The 20,613-nt window shown below is 35.6% G+C and overlaps 1 protein-coding gene across 10 annotated transcripts in view; it reads left to right on the forward strand.

The window, feature by feature from the left end:
* The window catches only part of MAP3K13 (mitogen-activated protein kinase kinase kinase 13), a 210,433-nt gene that overhangs the window by 153,299 nt on the left and 36,521 nt on the right, over positions 1-20,613 (forward strand). For 9 of the 10 annotated variants that reach the window (XM_077117780.1, XM_077117787.1, XM_077117781.1 and 6 more), the window contains 2 exons: positions 4,086-4,645; positions 20,195-20,378. In XM_077117780.1, coding sequence (XP_076973895.1) covers positions 4,171-4,645; positions 20,195-20,378 — 659 coding nt within the window. In that variant the 5' untranslated portion in view covers positions 4,086-4,170. Of the gene's footprint in view, positions 1-4,085; positions 4,646-20,194; positions 20,379-20,613 lie in introns of those variants that run through there. The other variant, XM_077117788.1, reaches the window with a different exon arrangement.

Raw genomic sequence — 20,613 nt, forward strand, 5'->3', positions numbered from 1 at the left:
TTGATTTTAAAAATAAACTGCATTAATAGCTGGTTGGTTGAAATCCATGTTTGCATTTGGGTATTTGCATTATCAAATTTGATGTGAGCCTTCAGCACAATGTATGCCCTGTGCTGTGTAGGATAACCAGGAGTCCCAATAGCAAAGGCAGACTGGAAATAACTGCTGAGGCAGTGGCCAGGTCAGATTGTATGAAATCAGCAGTCTTAAAAGACAGAGCAAGGTCAGAGAGGCCAAAGGCAAGAGACAATTCAAGTTTGTGGCAAAAGCTCAGCAAAAAGCAAAAAAGATGGGATCAGTAACTTCAAAGCTTAGAGGTGAGCACAGAAAGGCCAACAGTGGGGAAAATGGGGTTGGGAGAACAGGGGTTTCAATTGACTAAAGAGCTATTGCTTTGACAAAGTGCTCCAGCTTTTTTTTTCATACTGTGTTCCCAGGCAGCTCCCCAGCTCCTGGGTTTCTCCATGCTCTAGAATTTATGTCCTTCCTAAACTAACCTCATCCAGTTAAAGTACTCTCTCTGATTTGTTTAAAGGAAAGAATCATCTACATTTTCCCGAGAGCTATCAGTGGCCTTGTGTCGGTTAGTTCATTATTTCTGAGTTACCAACCCTCTCACAAGTCGTAGTCTTTCCTGCTTCCTTGCCTCTGCTAGCACTCTCACTCCCCTATGACTTCCTTTACTTTGTCAGTCTCAAACACATCTTCCCTTCAAGGTCCTTCTCAAATCCTACATCTTTTATTCAGCCTGCGGCCTGCGGTAACTGCTCCTGCCCTCATTATTGTTTCGCTTCACTCACAGCTCTGTATAATAGAATACAGCACATTTGTCATTTTGGGTAGGGGGAGGAGCAGGTTATACCCTTGATGTAATTATGAGCTCCTTAAATGGTTTGTAAGCTTTGAAAAGATAGGAACTATGTCTTAGACTGTATGGTGCAGGAGGGAGTTCTTAGTCTGGGAAAAACAACCAGGTATTCAATCCTGACTCTGGGACCTTTGGCATATCATATCAGTTCTCTGTAGTCCTTAGTTTCCTTCTGTGAAAAACAGGAATAATGATTCCATACTCTGGCTTCCTTATACAGAGGACCAAATATTCAGATCAAATTATCACACAGACAAAAGCACTTTTAAACCTGTAAAGCACTTTAAGAAAGTGAGGTGTTATTCTTAAGAGGTGCCATCGTGTTGTAAAATATTCAAGGGGATCTGAGAATCTGAATTTTTAGTTAGATTAAATTCCTGCTTTACCACTTACTTAGTACATGACCTTGGAAAAGTTCCTTACTTCTCTATGAAGTGGGAATGACACTATTACAAGGATATTGGTAAAGATTAAATGAGATATGTAGTGGTATGTTGGAGTTGATTTATGCCAATCTGCAAAACACAATTGTTGAATATTTAGAAACTTCGCAAGCAGATTGTTGAACTATTATTAGCTTGAAATCTGCCATGGTGGGCATATTTATACTAGGGAAATCGGCGAGCACTACAAATTGGATTGTTGTCTTTTTCTAGAGAGCTGGTTTATCAGCACATCACTGATTATGTATACAGGACCCTGTGAATTGTAAAGCATTTTATCTTATTAAAAGTAGTGATGTTAAGAGTATGTTCTCTATCCCTTAGAACCTAGCCTAGTGCATGTCACCACTCCTAGCATCTATTTTTAAAATATTTTAAAATTTGACTTGAGCCTACCCTTGCATTATTTTGAGACTTCTGCTCCTGAAGTAAATGAGCCCTCATTTTTATCTTTTTTTCATCCATTTCCTTTCTACAAAGTCTCTTTTAAAAGTCAGATAAAATACATAAAAACCTAACTCAGTGTATGGCACATAGTAGGCCTGAAACTTTCAGTGTCCATAAATGAGCTAATTATCTTCTTTCCAGGCCTTTTTTTTTCTTCTTCTATTTCATGTCAGTTAATGACATTGCCCATCTATCCATTGCCCCCAGTACGTTATCTAAAGTCTTCTTCTACCCCCTCCCCCTTTTCCTCACCCATCCCCATGTCTAATCAATCACAAGATGGTATCAGTTCTACCTTAGAAGGTATGATTTAGGAATACATCCCCTTCTCTTCACTGTAATTGCTACCTCCTTGGTTCAGACTCTCATCATTTCTTACTTGAACCCTTCCTCCTAAGTGGTATCTTGGCTTTCAGTTTTTTCCTTCAGTTCAACCTGTTTCTGTAGGCAATGTGATTTTTAAATTATAAGTCTGACCAAATCACTCCCTTGTTTAAAATTCCTTGATGGCTTTCTGTTGTCTTGACGATAAAATCTAAAAGCTTTAGCTTATCATACAGGTCCACTATAATTTGACCTTTATCCACCTTTTCTAAGAGTTATCTGCTGATGCTCTCCAGTACTGCCTGGAATTCCAAGTCTCTTTCCTAGTGACTCCTGACTTGCCCTTCAAGACTTAAATCAAACAAAACTTCTCCTCTGACATCTCTGGACATAGTTGATGTTTATTTTTCTGAACTCCATAGTACTTTGTACATAACTGTGTGAAAAGACTAACCAGATGGCTGTTAATATCTATTTGTAAATTCCTAAAGAGTAGGAATTATGTACCATTCATCAATGCCTAACCCACTGAATGGCCTATAATAATAGCTTAATACATGGTTGAATGAATTAATTAGGGTTCAGAAGACAAGGTATCTATGTTGGTTCACTTGTACAAATTGTTCATAGGATATGGCAATGAAAAAAAAGGCTTAAAACTTGGGTCTCAGTAATGAGAATAGGAAATTAATAAAATAGGGATTAACTGTTTTATCTGTGGATCCCAATGTAGGATACCATGATTTCCCATCACCTTCAGGATAAGGTCCTAAATTCTCATACAATGCTCCTTACAATCTAGTCCTTATCTGTCTCTCCATCCATACACATAACCTATATTGCTGTCACATTAGATTTCTCATTGATTCCATTGTACTTCATCCTTCTATACCCTTGTTCATGTTTTCCCCCACATCTGTAATATCCTCTCACTCTTCTTTCATCTACCCCTTGTCTACTTGCTTGATGAATTCCTATACTTCATTTAAACTGATCAAAGTGACCACCTTTTAAATTTAAAGTGTTTATATTGTATATATTTTTCTAACCTAATTTAAAAATATATTTTTAAATAATTTCAAGCTGACAGGACAATTGCAAAAACAATATGAACCCATGCAGAGAATTCCAACTAACCCCCACCTTGATACCAAGATCCATCAACTTTAAACATACATTTGCCATATCATTCTTTCTATCCATTTATCTTCCATCTACCATCTATCTCTCTATTTATTTTTCCATTTTCTAAACATTTGAGAGTAAATTATATATATCATGCTCCTTGAGCAGTTAATACTTTCATGCATGTTTCCTAAGAACTAGGATATTCACTTATATCACCACCTTAAGTACAATTATCAAGTTCAAGCAATGTAACATTGGCATAAAGCTTACAGACTATATTCCAGGTTTGTTTGTTTTTTTCATATGTCCCAATAATGTCCTTTTGGACATTTTTGCTTCCATTCTTAGGTTCAGTCCAGGATCATCATTGCATTTGATTGCCTTGTTTCTTTAGTTGCTCTTTTTTTCTTAATTGTGTAAACATATATACAACATAAGCTTCCCCATTTGACCATTCCAAAACATACCATTCAATGGGATTAATCACATCAAAATATTGTACTGCCCTCACCACGATCCATTACCAGAACTTTCCCATCACCCATAACAGGAACCCTATACCCATTACACATTAATTCCCCATCCCCAACCTTCGCTAGCACCGCCCCCCCCGGGCCCAGCCCCTGACAACCTATACTTTACTTTCCATCTCTAGCCTGCTTTTTGAATATTAATATATCATGAACATTCTGTCATGTTAGTAAATACTATTCTACAACATGATTATTTATTATTGCATAGTATTTCATCACGTGGATTTATACCAGTATAACCCATCCCCATTGTTTTGATGTTTTTATATTATAAACAGTAGTGTAGTAGGGTGGATAACTAAAGAAAGGGTAATCTCATATCATCTTTTTGTTTTTCCCCAGGTTTGGGAGCCTCCTCTTACATCTGAACTCTGTTCTAATAATCCTCTGAGTGTCACCTCAGGACCTTGGGCACCCCCATGGCACAATGGCCAACCCTCAAGAGCACCTGACCTGCTCTTCTTCTCCGAACTTACCCTTGAGTGAAAACAAAACCTTCAGTGGACTACAGGATGAACTCACATCTATGGGGAACCACACTTCACCCAAGATCCTTGAGGAACTGCAGGAGAAGGGGGTGGTTCGAACAGAGTTGATTGACAGCATCAACAGCCCCATCACAACAACAGTATTGACAAGTATAAGCGAGGATTCCAGGGACCAGTTTGAGAATAGCGTTCTTCAGCTAAGGGAGCAAGATGAGTCGGAGATGATTGTACCTCAGGGGAACAGCAACACCGCGGATGCAGAAAGCCCAAGTGGAACTGAAGACATCAAGATTCAGTTTAGCAGGTCGGGCAGTGGCACTGGTGGATTTCTTGAAGGACTATTTGGATGCTTAAGGCCTGTGTGGAATATCATTGGAAAGGCATATTCCACAGATTACAAACTGCAGCAGCAAGGTAAGCTAGCCTATGGACCTGGAAGATATTGTCTGTGTAACCCCACCCCACCACCATTACCTGGATAATCTTTAAACTGTAGGTAAATTAGAGAACCAGTGCCAGATGAATTCCCCATTTTGATTTCCTGTAGACTTTCTGAGATAGAACAGATTCACAATTGGTGGGTCTTTTTTTTTTTTTTTTGGTAGAAGCCCATCTTTTGTGGTTATCCAGCCCTACGGACATTTTCAATATGCTCTGTGGGGTATAGGAATAAAATATCAGAGGGTGTGTTTATTTTATCTCATCATTTTAAATAGAAATATTCATAGATATTTTAAAGTACACTTGATGTCTTAATAGAGTTGCACAGATACAGAATTTGTAAATAAATCAGATAGTGGGTGCATGTTCAAAAAAATTTTTTTCTGCTAGGTTATGCAGTGAAAAAGTCTGACGGCCGCAAAACTAATTCAAAATCAAACAGAAGCCCCATGATACTGCCCCTGAAGCTTGCAGACCTGCCTTACGTTGTAGTGAAAAGGAATTATTTTCTTACAGTCAAGACAGGGAAAGTTCACATTTTGAGGAAAGAACAAAATATCTAATCAATTTTGAGAAGCACTGTATTAGATTATTATTTATAAATTCCACACCCAGCTTTTTTTAAAGTAAGTTTTTAAACGTACAGCATTGTGTAACATTTGTACTTATGTATTCCAATTCAAGTATTATTCTTTTGAAGTAATGAGACTACATGTCCCTAGTGGTCTTTAGGACCTTGTTTGTTGTCTTTGAGAGAACTTTTCTGATAACAAAAGTAGTATGTGTATAAAACAAGGCAAGCCCCCCCAAATTAAAGTAATCTGTGATCCCCAGACTCCTGAGAATAACCACCTTTAATGTTTTTGATATATGCTATTATAGTTTATATGTATTTTTAAATGCATTAATACTGTTTTGTATCATTTGCTACTTCATATTATAAACATTTCCCATATCATTAAATATACTTTTAATCATCATTTTTAATGGCTGCATAATATTTAATTTTGTGAACATGCCAGTATTTATTTAAGCATTCCCCTATTAATCAACACTTGATTTGTTTGCTATTTTCGGTAATTATAAACCGCACTGCAATGAACACCTGTCTACTAATTTATTTTTGTACACATCTCTTAGGATAAATTCCTAGTAGTGGAATGGCTGGATTCAAAGGGTTTGTTGTTTTAAATTTTTTAATACATATTTTATAGCTTTATATAAACTATTCTGGTTTTGTGAGTTCCCTCATTAAGACATTCTAGGAAGAAACATTATGCAGTAGAAGTGAGATTCTGTTTTATTTTGTAACTGGATTTGGGGCTTTTATGATCATCTTTAGAAGTCTGTTCATCAGTTTTAGCCAAGACTGTTGATAGCTTTTCCATTACAGCCAGTCAACATTAGTCACTATTAGCCACTTCTCTCATGTATTCTAGTTTTCCTATTTCTGAAATACTTTCTCTTAAACCAAGATAACAACCTCTCTTTCCAGTCCTCCCTTCCACATAAGTGTATTGTAATTGACTGGCAAATCTGTCAATTCCAGGTATACTTTGCAGAATTTGTCAACAACAGCAGCTGTTCCTAGTATATGTGTCTGTGTGTGTTTGTATGTGTATGTGTGTCTTTTTTCTCTTTCCTTAATAAATACTCCCATGCCCTTCACGTTCTGTTCCCTTTTCCCCTCAATAATCTCAGTATTTCAAGAAGATATTCTTTGACATGCAAAGGATGGGTATTCCTATGTTAAGTATTATTACTTTTAAAATTATTAATAAATATAAGCACAAAGAGGAAAATAAAAATCACTTGTCACCCCTCAATTTGGAGATAGCCACTTAATTCATTATTAAAAAAAGTAAATTCTGTCTGCTTAGAAAGAAATCTTACTAATATCTGCTTCTGTAAAAAAACTACATTTGGTTTCTAGGGTCTTCACTTACAATATAAACCTTCCTACCTGAATTATTTTGATGGTTATTTGAAGGTCCCAGGATCCAAAATGCAATATTGAGATTCATATTCATAAAGAGATGTTCAACAGATACATCCTGTGTGTCTACTAAAAAGAGCCTTTAAATTTTTTTTTATTTTTCACAAACGTGTATTTAATTTGTCTTCCAATTGATTATGTGACTCCCAGGAAGGCTTATTTCATGAATAAATAAGAAAGAGATCTGGTCAGCTTAAGATTCTTACAAGGCACAGCAGCTGCCTAAACTCCTCAGCAAATGACAGGATATCCTACTTTGGGCTGTTATTGCTGTGAGCCATAAAAGGGATTAACTAGTCAGAAACTAAATGTAGTGTTTTCTTTGTCGACTCTAGCATCAGGGAGCTAATCTTTAATCCTGGATTGCAATCAACCAAAGAATAGCACCTAATGACAGATATGTTCCTGCATTTGATACTTATGAGAAAATTTCACTAGATTTTTTTTTTAATTTCATGACATCGTCATTTCCCTTTTAGTATGTTGGTAGTGAAACCCAGGTAAGGTATATGTTTAATTGAAACATTTTATTATCAAACAATTTCCAGCCTCAAAGCAAATATTAACATGATCTTGTCTGAATAAACAAAGGAGAATGGCTGCCTTAAAGATGGTGGGCCTGGGGCTTTTACTCAATTTTAGGAATCACAGTAGACAGTGGAATAAAGATGGTAGTCATAGTGATGAGTTAGAGAGAAGATAAAAGCTAGGGGAGAGTACCAGTGGGACAGATACAAAGGCAGCAGAAAGACTGGGACTGACCCTGGAGAAAGCAAAGCCAGTTGTCTATTCTTATATGGTTAGTTATCTTGCTTTTCAATTAGGCCTTCAGTTTTGCACATCCTTATTGACTTTCATTTTCTGTCATTTTCCTGCTTCTAGGCTCCCTATTAAATATTGATAGGGGCATTGTGACGGAGCAGAGAAGGATTGAATTCATGATAACTAGTTTTACTTCTGGTAATCTGTTCTAGTAAAAATAGCATGGAAAGGCAGCTGAAATATTACTGTCTTTATTTTATACTCCATATTCTTGAATTACCAGTGCTATCCCTCTTTATTTTTCCACAGATCATTGTTTATTTTTTCCGTGGATAATTAATTATTTCCATGGATAATTTTATTTGTTAAATGAATGAATTTTAATAATTCATTCCTCATTATATAAAAATACTGAATAATGGACATTATTTATTAAAATATAGTAAATTATTATGTAAGCATCATGAAACAGTATGAAAAGAAAGCAATTTCCAAACAATTATTTAACGAATTATCTTGAAATCACTAAATCGGAATATAAAAAAATTCATTTACATCCACCTTCACACCATAAACCAAATTAAACTCCAGGTGGATGTAAAGGGTCAAGTTTTAAAAATCAACTATATAGTGGGGGCAAGGAGAATTCAGTGGTAGAATTCTCACTTGCTATGCAGGAGACCCGGGATTCCCAGTCCATGCACTTGCCAAACAAACAAGCAAACAAACAAAAACAATCAACAAATAGTGCTGCAATAACAGATACTCACATGGAAAATTAATAAAATGTGATCCCACCATGCAGCATACAAAAAAAAAATTATATATAACTCTTAGCAGATTGACGATAAACTAGACAGTGGAAGTAATGACAGCTGACTATGTAAAATACTTTGTTAAAAAATAACAAAATTAAAAGGAAAGTGTTTGTAAAAATACTCTCTTCATATATATATATTAAAAAAACCCATAAAAATGTCCAAACATCCAGAGAAAGATTCCTTGACTCCAAAAAAGACTGAAATGGCATCCAGGTTTCCTCTGAGATATTTATCTATATAAAGAAATTAGAAAAAATATCAATAATATTCAGTACTGGAAAAGTTGTGGTGAAACTGACACATTGATGCATGCTGACAACAAAAACTAGAAAGTCCTTCTAATAGCAATTTGGAATATATACCAAGAGCCAGAAAACTGTAACCTAGGGTCTGAATCTGAGGAAATAATATAAAAAAAGGAAAAAAGTAATAAATTTTAATTAGCAAAACAAAAAGATATGAACACTTTAAAAGTTCAAAAAGTAAGAGAGTACAGTAAACCATGATTAAAACTTGTAATGAAAACTGTGAACACGTGGAGAATATATAATACATGAAAAAAGTAGAAAAATTATACAACACATGCAGTTTTTATATAACTGTAAGCACATGAACAAAGACCAGAAGAGAAGGTAAAAAGTGAATATGGAGCGGGCCACAGTGGCTCAGCAGGCATTCCAGAAGACCCAGGTTCAATTCCCGGTGCCTGCCCATGTTAAAAAAAAAAGTGAATATGGTGTGGGATAGCATATAAAATAATGTGGTTTCTTTTTTTTATTTCTTTTTTTTTAAACAACTAATAGACTTTATTTTTAGGTTTACAGAATAATTGAGCAGTTAGTACATAGAGTACATACCCACCCCATCCCCAACCTCCCACCCCCCCCACACAACTGGTTTCTCCTATTAGTAACATTAGTGCGGTACGGTTGTTACAATTAATAAAGCAATATTGATGCATTATTAGTAGCAAGTCCATGGTTTACATTGTTTCCCTCTTTGTATTATACAGTTCTGTGAGTTTTTTGTATCTATTTTTTATTATTTTAAATTTTTAATTTATTTTGTATTATCAAACCAAAACAACATGCAAACATGAACATTCTTAACATATAAACATTCTGTGTATGGTGTACAATCAGTGGCTCAGGATATCATCACCTAGTAGTGTATTCATCACCAAGATCATTTTTTAGAGCATTTGCATCTCTCCAAAAAATGAAATAAAAAAAGGAAAAACTCACATATACCATAGCTAGCCCTTACCCCTCCCTCTCATTGAGTCCTAGTATTTCCATCTACAAAATAGATTTTAACCTTTGTTCCCCCTATTTTTTTCTATACCCCTTACCACTCCCTTTCATTGTTCACTAGTATTTCAATCTACTCAATTTAAAATAATGTGTTTTCTGATTTTCTGGCAAATATAGATTGAGTAAAGAGCAAATAAAAGACTAGTCTAAATTTAATAGTTATTTATTCAAGATATTGTAGTTTTGGCTATTGTAAAGTTACTCAAAGAAATATTGCCCAGTTATATTCTTGACCCAGGATCCATTTATAATACTTTATTCAACCTTCAGAATGGTCAAAATGACAGTTTTTAGTGATTTACGTTCTTCACTGGACCCCCTAATGAGTAAAATTCTCTTACAAAATACCATCAAAGTCTACTTACTGTGTGTACTGCATGGATAAGTCTGCAGTGATAAAAGCGAGATTGCAGGCACTTAATATTTGCCAGTCGCAGAAGCGCTGAAAGTGGTAAACTTGAACTTGTTTCCTCTCAAATTCTACTTGGTATAATACTTTCCTTTAATAATTTAGCATTTGTGAGCTAATTATATTTTAAGGAGATTTGCATTAATATAGCACCCATTCCATTTCAGTAGAGCAGAAACCTTTAATATTGCTTATATCTGGAGAGTGGGATGAACACCCTTGCTATAAACCACCCTCACTATAAATTTTTTTCTTTATGTAATTATAATTTGAAGGTTGTATGATACTATTGTAATAAGAAACCACATCTTATTATAAATCTACAGAGTCTCTTTTCCCTTAAGATAGGGAAAACTAAAAGAAAAAAGGGGAATTAGCTTTCTTCTAGGTAACTGAAACTCTTCCTGCTCTTGCTTCACTGATACAGTGAAGTTGATTGCTTTCAAGACCAGAATATCTTCAAAGACAACCCGGCACTACCTTGTTTAGTTCTCTGCAAACAGTGGCCCTTTTTTTAAAAAAGAAAATTTTATTTTTTGTTTATTTATTTTTTTATGTTGTTAAAAATTTTTTTAATTAATTTTAAATTAAAAAAATATGACAACAAAGAACACAAACATTCCCAACATATAATCATTCCATTCTACATGTATCAGTAATGCACAGTATCATCACATAGTTGCATATTCATCATCGTGATCATTTCTTAGAACATTTGCATCAATTCAGAAAAAGAAATAAAAAGACAACAGAAAAAGAAATAAAACGAAAACAGAAGAAAAAATTATACATACCATACCCCGTACCCCTCTGTTTTAAAAAAAGCAATTTTATTGAGATATATTCACCTCCATACAATCCATCCAAAGTGTAACACTCAGTGGCTCTCAGTAAATCACAGGTGACTGCGTTCACTGCAATCGATTTCAAAACATTTTCATTACTCCAAAAAGAAAAATCCTTGTGGCACCCCTGTTATTTACAGTTAGCATTGGTGTGGTACTCTTATTACAATTGACGAAACAATATCAGAACATTAAACTATAGTCCCTAGTTTACCTGAGGTATATTTTTTCATATATCACTTTTTATTAACACCTTGTAATAGTAATGTATAATTGTTCTAGTTTGTGAAAGAACATTCTTATATTTGTACCACTGTCATCGTCCACAACAGAGTTCAATGTGTTTATACAGTCCCGTTTTTTATCCTCTAGCTTTCCTTCTGGTGGCATACATGACCCTGAACTATTGATTCACACACAATTTAGCACTGTTAACTATACTCACAATAATGTGCTAACATCACCTCCTTCCATTTCCAAATGTTTACAACCAACTTAATTAGAAATTCTATACAAATTAAACATCAGCTCCCCATTCTCTACCTTCATTCTATCTTCTGGTAACCTCTGTTCTAGATTCTAACACTAGGAGTTTGCTTAATATAATTAGTTCATCTTTGTCCTTTCATGTCTGGATTGTTTCACTCAACATAATGTTCTCCCAGTTCATCCATGTTGTCAGTTCATCAAGACTTCATTCCTTTTTATAGCTGAATAATATTCCATTAAACAAATATACCACATTTTTTAATCCATTCAGTTGCTGAGCATTTGAGTTCTTTCCCTCTTCTGGCAATTGTGAATAATGCTGCTATGAATATCAGTGTGTAAATGTCTGTTTGCATCCTTGCTTTCAGTTCTTCTAGGTATATAGTGAATAGCAGGATGGCTATTCAATACTTAGCTCCCTGAGGATTTGCCAAACTGTCTTCCACAACAGTTGTACCATTTTACATTCCCACCAGCAGTGAATAAGTGTTTCTATTTCTCCACATTGTCTCCAATGTCCCTTACAGTTTCTGCTTTTTTTTTTTTTAATAGTGGCCATTCTAGTAGTTATGAAATGATATCTCACTATAGTTTTCATTTGCATTTCCGTAATAGCTAGTAACGTTGAGCATCTTTTCATGTGCTTTTAGTCATTTGAATTTCCTCTTTGGAAAAATACCTACTCAACATCTTTTGCCCATTTTTAAATTGGGTTGTTTGTCTTTATATTGAGTTGTAAGATTTCTTTATATATTCTGGATATTAAATCCTTATCAGATATGTGGTTTCCTAATATTTTCTCCCATTGAGTAGGCTGCCTTTTCATTTTTGTGAGAAAGTCCCTTGAAGCCTAAAAGTTTTCAATTTTGAGGAAGTCCCATTTATCTGTTTTTTTTTCTTTCAGTGCTTATGTGTTGTGTTTAAAGTCTAAGAAACTAGTGCCTACTACAATGTCTTTAAGATGCTTCATTACATTTTCTTCTAGAAGGTTTATCGTCCTGGTATTTAATGTCTGCGATCCATTTTGAGTTTAGTTAGGAAATGTGAGTCCTCCAACTTCATCCTTCTTTTTCAAGATGGTTTTGGTTATTTGGGACCCCTTGACCTTCTAAATAAATTTGATAATTGGCTTTTCCATTTCTGCAAAGTAGGCTATTGGAATTTTGGTTGGGATTGTGTTGAATCTGTAAATCAACTAGGGTTAGAATTGATGTCTTAACATTATTAGGCTTCCAATCCAGGAATATGGAAATCTGTACATTTATTTATGTCTTCTTTGATGTCTTTTAACAATGTTTTGTAGTTTTCTGTATTTAGGTCCTTTATTTATCCTTAGTTAAATTTACTCCTAGATATTTGATTCTTTAGTTGGTATTGAAATGAAATTTTTTCCTGATTTCCTCCTCAGATTCTTATTACTATCATGTAGAGACACTACTGATTTTTTTGTGTTGGTCTTGTACCCCACCACTTTAACTCATTTATTAGCTCTACTAGCTTCATTGTTGATTTTTAGGAACTTTCTATATGTAGGATCATGTCGTCTGCAAATTGTAAAAGTTTTACTTCTTTCACTCCAATTTGGATGCCTTTTATTTCTTTTTCTGGCCTAACTGCTCTAGCTAGAACTTCTAGCACAATGTTGAATAACAGTGGTGACAGTGGGGATTCTTGTCTTATTTTAGATCTTGTAAGGAAAGCTTTCACTCTTTCACCATTGAATACAATGTTAGCTGTGGGTTTTTAATATATGCCTTTTATCATGCTGAGGAAGTTTCCTTCTTTTTCTATCTTTTTAAGTGTTTTTTTTTTCTATTTAAAAAATATGATACTGTATTTAGCAGATAATCGGAAAGTATTGGCAAAGTCCCCTGAGGGAGGGGAGAAAGAATATGGAACTATTAAACTTTACCATCAGGGAATCCTCTGATACTGTGTCAAACTTTAGAGACACCCAAATCAATAGGACATGTCCTCGATCATGAGGCTTACTCTTGTGAAGCTTATGTAGGTAGTGGAGAGGCTTAGGCTACCTATAGGCATGCCTAAGAGTTACTTCTAGAGCATCTCTGTTGTTGCTCAGGTGTGGCCTCAGGCTCTCTAAGCCCAACTGTGCAAGTGAAATCATTGCCCTCCTCCCTAAGTGGGACATGGCATCCAAGGGTGAAAGTCTCCCTGCCAACATGGGAGATGATTCCTAGGGATGAATCCAGACCTGACACTGTGGGATCAACAATTACATCCTGACCAAAAATTGTAACTAATAAAGTATCAGTGGCAGAGAGAGTTCAAATAGAGTCAAGAGGCTACTCTGGAGGTGGCTCTTACTCAAGCTTCAGTTTGACCTTGCTACCTATCATAACCTGCCAACGACCATTCCAGCTAATCCTAAAGAACATCTAGGGCAATATATAAGATTCCACAAGGGTTTTAAGCACTAGGGTAACTTTCCAGAAACCTATAAACTCCAGATGGGCCCCTGGTCCAGATAAGTCATGAAACCTAGCCCAGCTCTCCAGAACATCAGATAGTTCCATCTTCCTACCCCATATTAGTGAAAGATCCTCCCAATATCAAAAATTTAGAATTGCCATAGCCCAAACACCCCTAAAGAGAGGTATGGAAAGATCAAAGGTGATGGTGGAGTTATACATAGAAGATAGGATCTAACAAATGAATGCAAATGTTGAATCATTAAATTGATGTCTCTTTTAGTCTCCAGTATTTTAGAGTAGCTAGAAGTAATAACTAAAATGGTGAGATTGTAACCCATGTCAAAGTCTGAAATAAGTTCTACAACTAATTGTGGTGCTGTGCATTGAAATTTATAGCTTTTTTGTATATATGTTATTTTTCACAAAAGAAGAAGGAAAAAAAGTTGATTGTGCTGACAAGAAAGTCTTTAAGCCCTCTAGCCTCCTATGTTCTGGAACAGCTAGAAGAAAAAATATGAGAGGATCTTATGGTAGCCCATGACAAACTCTGGGACCTGTACTGTAACCACGTGTGGAAGAGTGCTTTGAAAACTATTGCTTTTTTATTTCTTTGCTTTGTATATATGTTATACTATACAATAAAAAAAAAAGCTAAAAAATGATACTGGATTTTGCCAACTGTTTTCTTTGTCAGTTGAGATGATTGTGTGGTTTTTTCCCCTTCAATTTGTTAATGTGGTGTATTACATTAATTGATTTTCTTGTGTTGAGCCACCCTTGCATCCTGGGAAAAAATCTAATTGATCATGTATATAATTCTTTTAATGTGTGTTCGATTTGATTTGCAAGTATTTTGTTGAGGATTTTTGCATGTATATTCAATAGAGAAATTTGTCCGTAATTTTCTTTTCTCATAGTATCTATATATGGCTTTGGAATTAGTGTGATATTGGCTTCACAGAATGAGTTAGGTAGTGTTCCCTATCCCCCCCCCCAATTTTTTGGAAGAATTTGAGCAAGTTTGGTATTAATTCTTCTTGGAATGTTTGGTAGAAGTCACCTGTGAAACTATCTGGTCTTTTAATTTTCTTTATTGGGAGATTTTGATGACAGATTCGATTTCTTTATTTGCACTTGGTCTGTTAAGGTCTTCTATTTCTTCTAAAGTCAATGTAGGTTGTTCATGTGTTTCTAGGAATTTGTCCATTTTATCTAAATTGTCTAATTTGTTGGCATACAGTTTTTCATAGTATCCTTTTATGAGTCTTCCTTTTATTTCTATAGGGTCAGTAGTAATGTACCCCTTCCCATTTCTGATTTTATTTAATTGCATCTTCTCCCTTTTTTATTTTTTTGTCAGTCTAGGTAAGGGTTTATCAATTTTATTGCGCTGTTTAAAGAACCAACTTTTAGTCTTATTGATTCTCTCTATTGTGTTTTTGTTCTCAATTTCATTCATTTCTTCTTTAATCTTTATTCTTTCTTTCCTTCTGCTTGCTGTGGGATTAGTTTGCTGTTCTTTTTCTAGTTTTCCCAGGTGCATAGTTAGGTCACTGGTTTTAACTCTTTCTTTTTTTTAATGTAGGCTTTTAGGGATATAAATTTCCCTCTCAACATTGGCTTTTCTGCTCCCCATAAATGTTGATATGTTGTGTTCTTGTTTTCATTTGTCTTGAGATATTTACTGTTGTCTCTTGCAATTTCTTCTTTGACTCATTGATTATTTGTATGTTGATTTACCTCCATATACTGGTGAATTTTCCAGTTCTCCAACTATTATTGATTTTCAGCTCTGTTCTGTTATGGTCAGAGAAAGTGCTGTGTATAATTTCAATATTTTTAAATTTATTGAGACTTGTTTCATGTCCCAGCATGTGGTCTATACTGGAGAAAAATCTGTGATCACTTGAGAAGACTGTATATCCAGCTCTTTGGGGGGGTGCAATGTTCTGCATATGTCTGTTAGGTCTAGTTCATTTTTCATATTATTTGAGTTCTCTATTTCCTTGTTGATCCTCTGTCTAGATATTCTATGTATCAATGAGAGTAGTGTATTGAAATCTTCAGATATTAGTATAGAGATATCTCTTTCTCTGTTCAGTTTGCCAGTGTTTGCCTTATGTATTTTTGGGCACATACATTTTGGTTAGGGTGTAAATATTTATGATTTTTGTATTTTTCTTAGTGGATTGCCCCTTTTTGTAATATATAGTGTCCTAGTTTGTCTTTTATAACAGTTTTGTACTTAATGTCTATATATTTGCTATTAGTATAGCTTCTCCAGATCGTTTTTCATTACTATTGGTGTGGAATATCTTTTTCCAACCTTTCTCTTTTAAACTATTTGTATACTTCAGTCCAAGTTGAGTTTCTTATAGACAGCATATAGATGGACCCATATGTATAAAATCTTTTCTACCAATCTGTGTCTTTTTTAAAAGTTTTTTATTGTAAAATATAACATATATACAAATAAAAGAAAGAAAAAGCAATGACTTTCAAAGTACACTCCAACAAGTAAATACAGAACAGATTTAAGAGTTTGTTATGGATCGCCATTCCTCTATTTTTCAGATTTTTCCTCCTAGCTGCTCCAAAACACTGGAGGCTAGAAGAAATTTTTTTTCTTTTTTTGTGAAAAATAGCATATATACAAAAAAGCAATAAATTTCAAAGCACAACACAACAATTAGTTGTAGAACAGCAGTCCGTGTCTTTTGATTTTAATCCATTAACATTCAATGTTATTACTGTAAAGGCAGAACTTACTTCAACCACTTTATCCTTTGTTTTTTATATGATGTGTCTTATTTTTGTCTCTCTTTTTACCCTTTTAGTTACCCTTACTGATAATCTTCATTTTTACACTCTCCTCCTAGCCTTTCTCTTGTCTTTTTCTTTCAGCCTGTAAAGCTCCTTTTAGTATTTTTTGTAAGGTAGGTGTTTTGTTGATGAACATTCTTTGTTTCTGTTTATCTGTGAATATTTCTTACTATCCCTCATTTTTGAAGGACAATTTGCTGGTTAAAGAATTCTAAGCTGACAGATTTTCTTTTTCAGTACCTTAAATGTATCATACCACTGCCTTCTCACCTCCATGGTTTCTGCTGAGAAATCAGTACTTAATCTTATTGCAGTTCCCTTCTATGTGATGAATTGCTTTTCTCCTGCTCCTTTCAAGATTGTCTCTTTATCTTTGTCATTTGACATTCTGATTGGAGTGGTTCTAAAAGGATTTATTCTGCAGGTGATACATTGTGCTGCTTGGACATGTATGTTTATGTCTGATTCAGTTTGCTAAAGCTGCCAGAATGCAATATATTGCAGGATGCAATGGAGGATTGGCTTTTATAAAAGGGATTTATTAGGTTACAAATTTGCAGTACTAAGGTCATGAAAATGAATTTAAGGCATCAACAAGGTGACACCTGAACTCTGGGGAAAGGTCACCAGAATCTGGAACACCTCTGTCAGCTGGGAAGGCACGTGGCTGGTGTCTGCTGGTCCTTGTTCCTTGTGTGTTGCTTTCAGCCTCTGATTTCAGTGGCTTTCTCTCTGTATCCTGTGGCTCTTCTCTTTGCATCTCTGGGGCATTTCTCTTTCTAAGAATCTGTGGGTCCTCTCTTAGGTTTTATGAGGCAAATGCTGAGTTTCATTTCTTAGCTTCTCTCGGCTGTCTCCAGGTTCTGGATTCTTCAGATTCTGTGGATCCTTGCTTAGCATCAACCAGGGCATTTCTGTCTGAGCTCTCTCTAAATTGTCTTTCTCTTAAAGGACCCCAGCGAGTAGGTTAAGACCCACCTTGAATGGGCAGGGTCACATCTTCATGGAAACAACCTAATCAAAGTGTCCTCCCAACAGTAGGTCTGCCCCTACAAGATTGTATTTAAAAGGCGTGGCTTCTCTGGGGTACATAACAGATTCAAACCAGTACATTGTCATTCATAAGAGTTGGGAAATTTGGGGCCATTATTTCCTCAAATATTTTTTCTAACCCTTTCCCTTCTCTTCTCCTTCTGGGACTCCCATGACACATATATTTCTGTTCCTTGTGCTGTCATTCCATTCTCTGAGACCCTACTCAAATTTTTCCATTCTTTTTTCTACCTGCTATTCTGTCTGTGAGATTTCGTATGTTCAGTTCATTGAACATTCTTACAGAGCCAAACCTTCCAGTTCATTGATTCTTTCTTCTGCCTGTTCAGATCTACTGTTATATGTCTCTAGCGTAATTTTAATTCCTTTTATGACTTTTATTCTGTTAAGTTCTGTTATTTTTCTATTCATACTTTGAAAAATTCTTCCTTATGCTCACCCACTGTCATCTTAATATCCTTGATTTCTTGAGCTGTATTTTCCTTCATCTCCTTGAATTGGATTTAGGAGATTTGTTTGAACTTATTTAATTAGTTGTTCCAAATTCTGTATCTCCTTCAACTTTTTCATTTCTTCCTTTGATTGAGCTATATCTGCCTGTTTCTTAATATAGCTTATAGTTTTTTGCTGATATCTAGACATCTGATTATCTTGATGTGACAATTCTGAAGGCCATTTTCTCTCTCTTCTCTAAGTTTTTTTGTTGATGGGATTTATGTTAAGGCTCTATTTTGACACTTGGTTCATCAGTATTTCCCATCCAAACAGGGGCAGGGAGCCATGAAAGGGGTGCAGGCCAGTTCAAAAGGGCTCTTGGGAGAGGATCAGGAAAGACATAAAAATCCTTTTGTCAGCTCACCGAAGCTGCACTTTTCTGGCTACTGGCACTTTTTGACAAGCTGTTCCCCATGGCCCTAAGAAGGCAGTGTATTTTTAATCATCCCCAATTCCACACCTGTCAGAAATAGGAAAGAAACAATGGCATGGTGACCCTTGTCGAGGACAGGCTAAACCCATGGTTTCAGTTTGTATACCAAAAGCTGTGATCTGCTCTCGGCTCTGTCCCTTTCCCGCCATTCTTGAGGAGGAGGAGGGCTTCATGTCCTCCATCTATAGCAGCCAACCAGCCAGGAATGGACCCAGACTGCTTGCCTCAAGAACGGGGAATGGACACCCATGGCTGCAGCAGGGTTTCTCTTCAGTTCCTCACCACAGTTTCTCAATCTCTGTGTCTGCACTTTCTTGAATGCTCCACAATGCTCCCCTGGCCTCTGGAGCCCCAGAGCAGTTGTTTCAGACAGTTTCACCTGTCCACTAGCTGTTGTTAGAGGAGGAATGAACCCTGGAGCTCTCTACTCTGCTATCTTCCAACAGTGGCCTTTTAATGATCAGTAGTCTGACAAGAATTTCTCAGAACCTTTAAGACTGTTATCATCATTCTCCTCACCCCAGGGGGCTCTTAGCTTTTTGATGTATGCTTCTTACCTGTTGTAATGTATTGATTATAAAGGGGACAAAGAGGAATCTCAAAGGATTATAGTCTTCTTTTTCAGCTTCATGAAATTAAAAAACATATTCAATTTTTGAAGTGCTTGATTTAAAATAGCGCTTTATTCATTATAAAAGTAAATTAGGCTTATGGTAAAAAAAATATGAAAAAGGATAAAAAATATGACACCAATAATGCCACTACTTATAAATGACCCTGATAACTCTCTGGACAAAAAAGAACAAAATCACTCTAAGGAAAAGAGGAAGTTGTTAATTGAAAGACTGCATCTATATAAGTAAAGATATCATGGTTAACGGAATGGTCCCCCAGTCACTTCATGTGAGGCAGTATTGTATAGTGGAGAAAGCACTGTCCTTGGAGTCAGCCACATCTGGGATTCTGAACCCAATTCTGTTACTTAACAGATATATGACCTTAGATAAGTTACTTAATTACCTTATGCCTTAGTTTTCTTATCTTTAATATCCATAAAAAGGCCAGACTTGTAAAGCTGTTTAAGGATTAAACATGTGATAAAGTAAAGTACTGTTCTTGGTCTGGCATGTAGTAAGTACTCAGTAATAGGTAAATACTTAACATAAGTATAATGCATGATTAATTTCTTACAAAAGTATCATTGAAGATTCATTGAACAAGAATTCACTGAGCATCTGCACTAAAAATCCAAAGAGGAATAAAACAACACCTGTAATGGGTGTGGGGTAGGGGTAGTGGTGTTGGGACAGATAGGTGAATTGACTGAACACGCAGACTTTGAGTTGTGGGGGAGGGGCTAAGGCAGTGTGAAGGTGTGCTTTGTTTGTAGAATAGTATATTGGAAATCTCCAACCTTCTCAATTTAGGTGGTTGAAAATTGATACAAATTAATACATATGAACATCTGGTCAGTAGAATCAAAGCCCACAGAAAAGTTATATCTTTTGGTGAGTTACCAGGTAGAAGACATAGAGCAGAGGTCATTCTGAGTGGTGGTGAAATTGGTACTTTCTTAGTGGCCTTGTAGAATGGTTCCTGAGCAAATTCTGAGATCTCTTCAAGCTTGTTTCTCACTTGTGTTGCCTAGATACTTGGGAAGTGCCATTTGAGGAGATCTCAGAGCTGCAATGGCTGGGTAGTGGAGCCCAAGGAGCTGTTTTCTTGGGCAAGTTCCGAGCGGAGGAGGTGGCCATCAAGAAAGTGAGAGAACAGAATGAGACGGATATCAAGCATTTGAGGAAGTTGAAGCACCCTAACATCATCGCTTTCAAGTAGGTCAAGGTTTTTTTGTTTTTTTTTTTAAGCAATAGAGAGACATTCTTTCCCCCAGTATACACTGTTAGTACCTATTTTCAAAGACATGTCAAGAGCACTCTATAGACTTAGAACTCTGCTAGGTGCTTTGGAAGGATACAGATTAAATTTGAGTCATATCCTAAGGAATTTTATATGGAATAGTTTTTGTTAAAGCATGCACTGCTTGGAAGGGATTCAACTAGGAAAGGG

The sequence above is a fragment of the Tamandua tetradactyla genome, chromosome 10 (assembly GCF_023851605.1).
Source record: "Tamandua tetradactyla isolate mTamTet1 chromosome 10, mTamTet1.pri, whole genome shotgun sequence".
Lineage (NCBI taxonomy): Eukaryota > Metazoa > Chordata > Mammalia > Pilosa > Myrmecophagidae > Tamandua > Tamandua tetradactyla.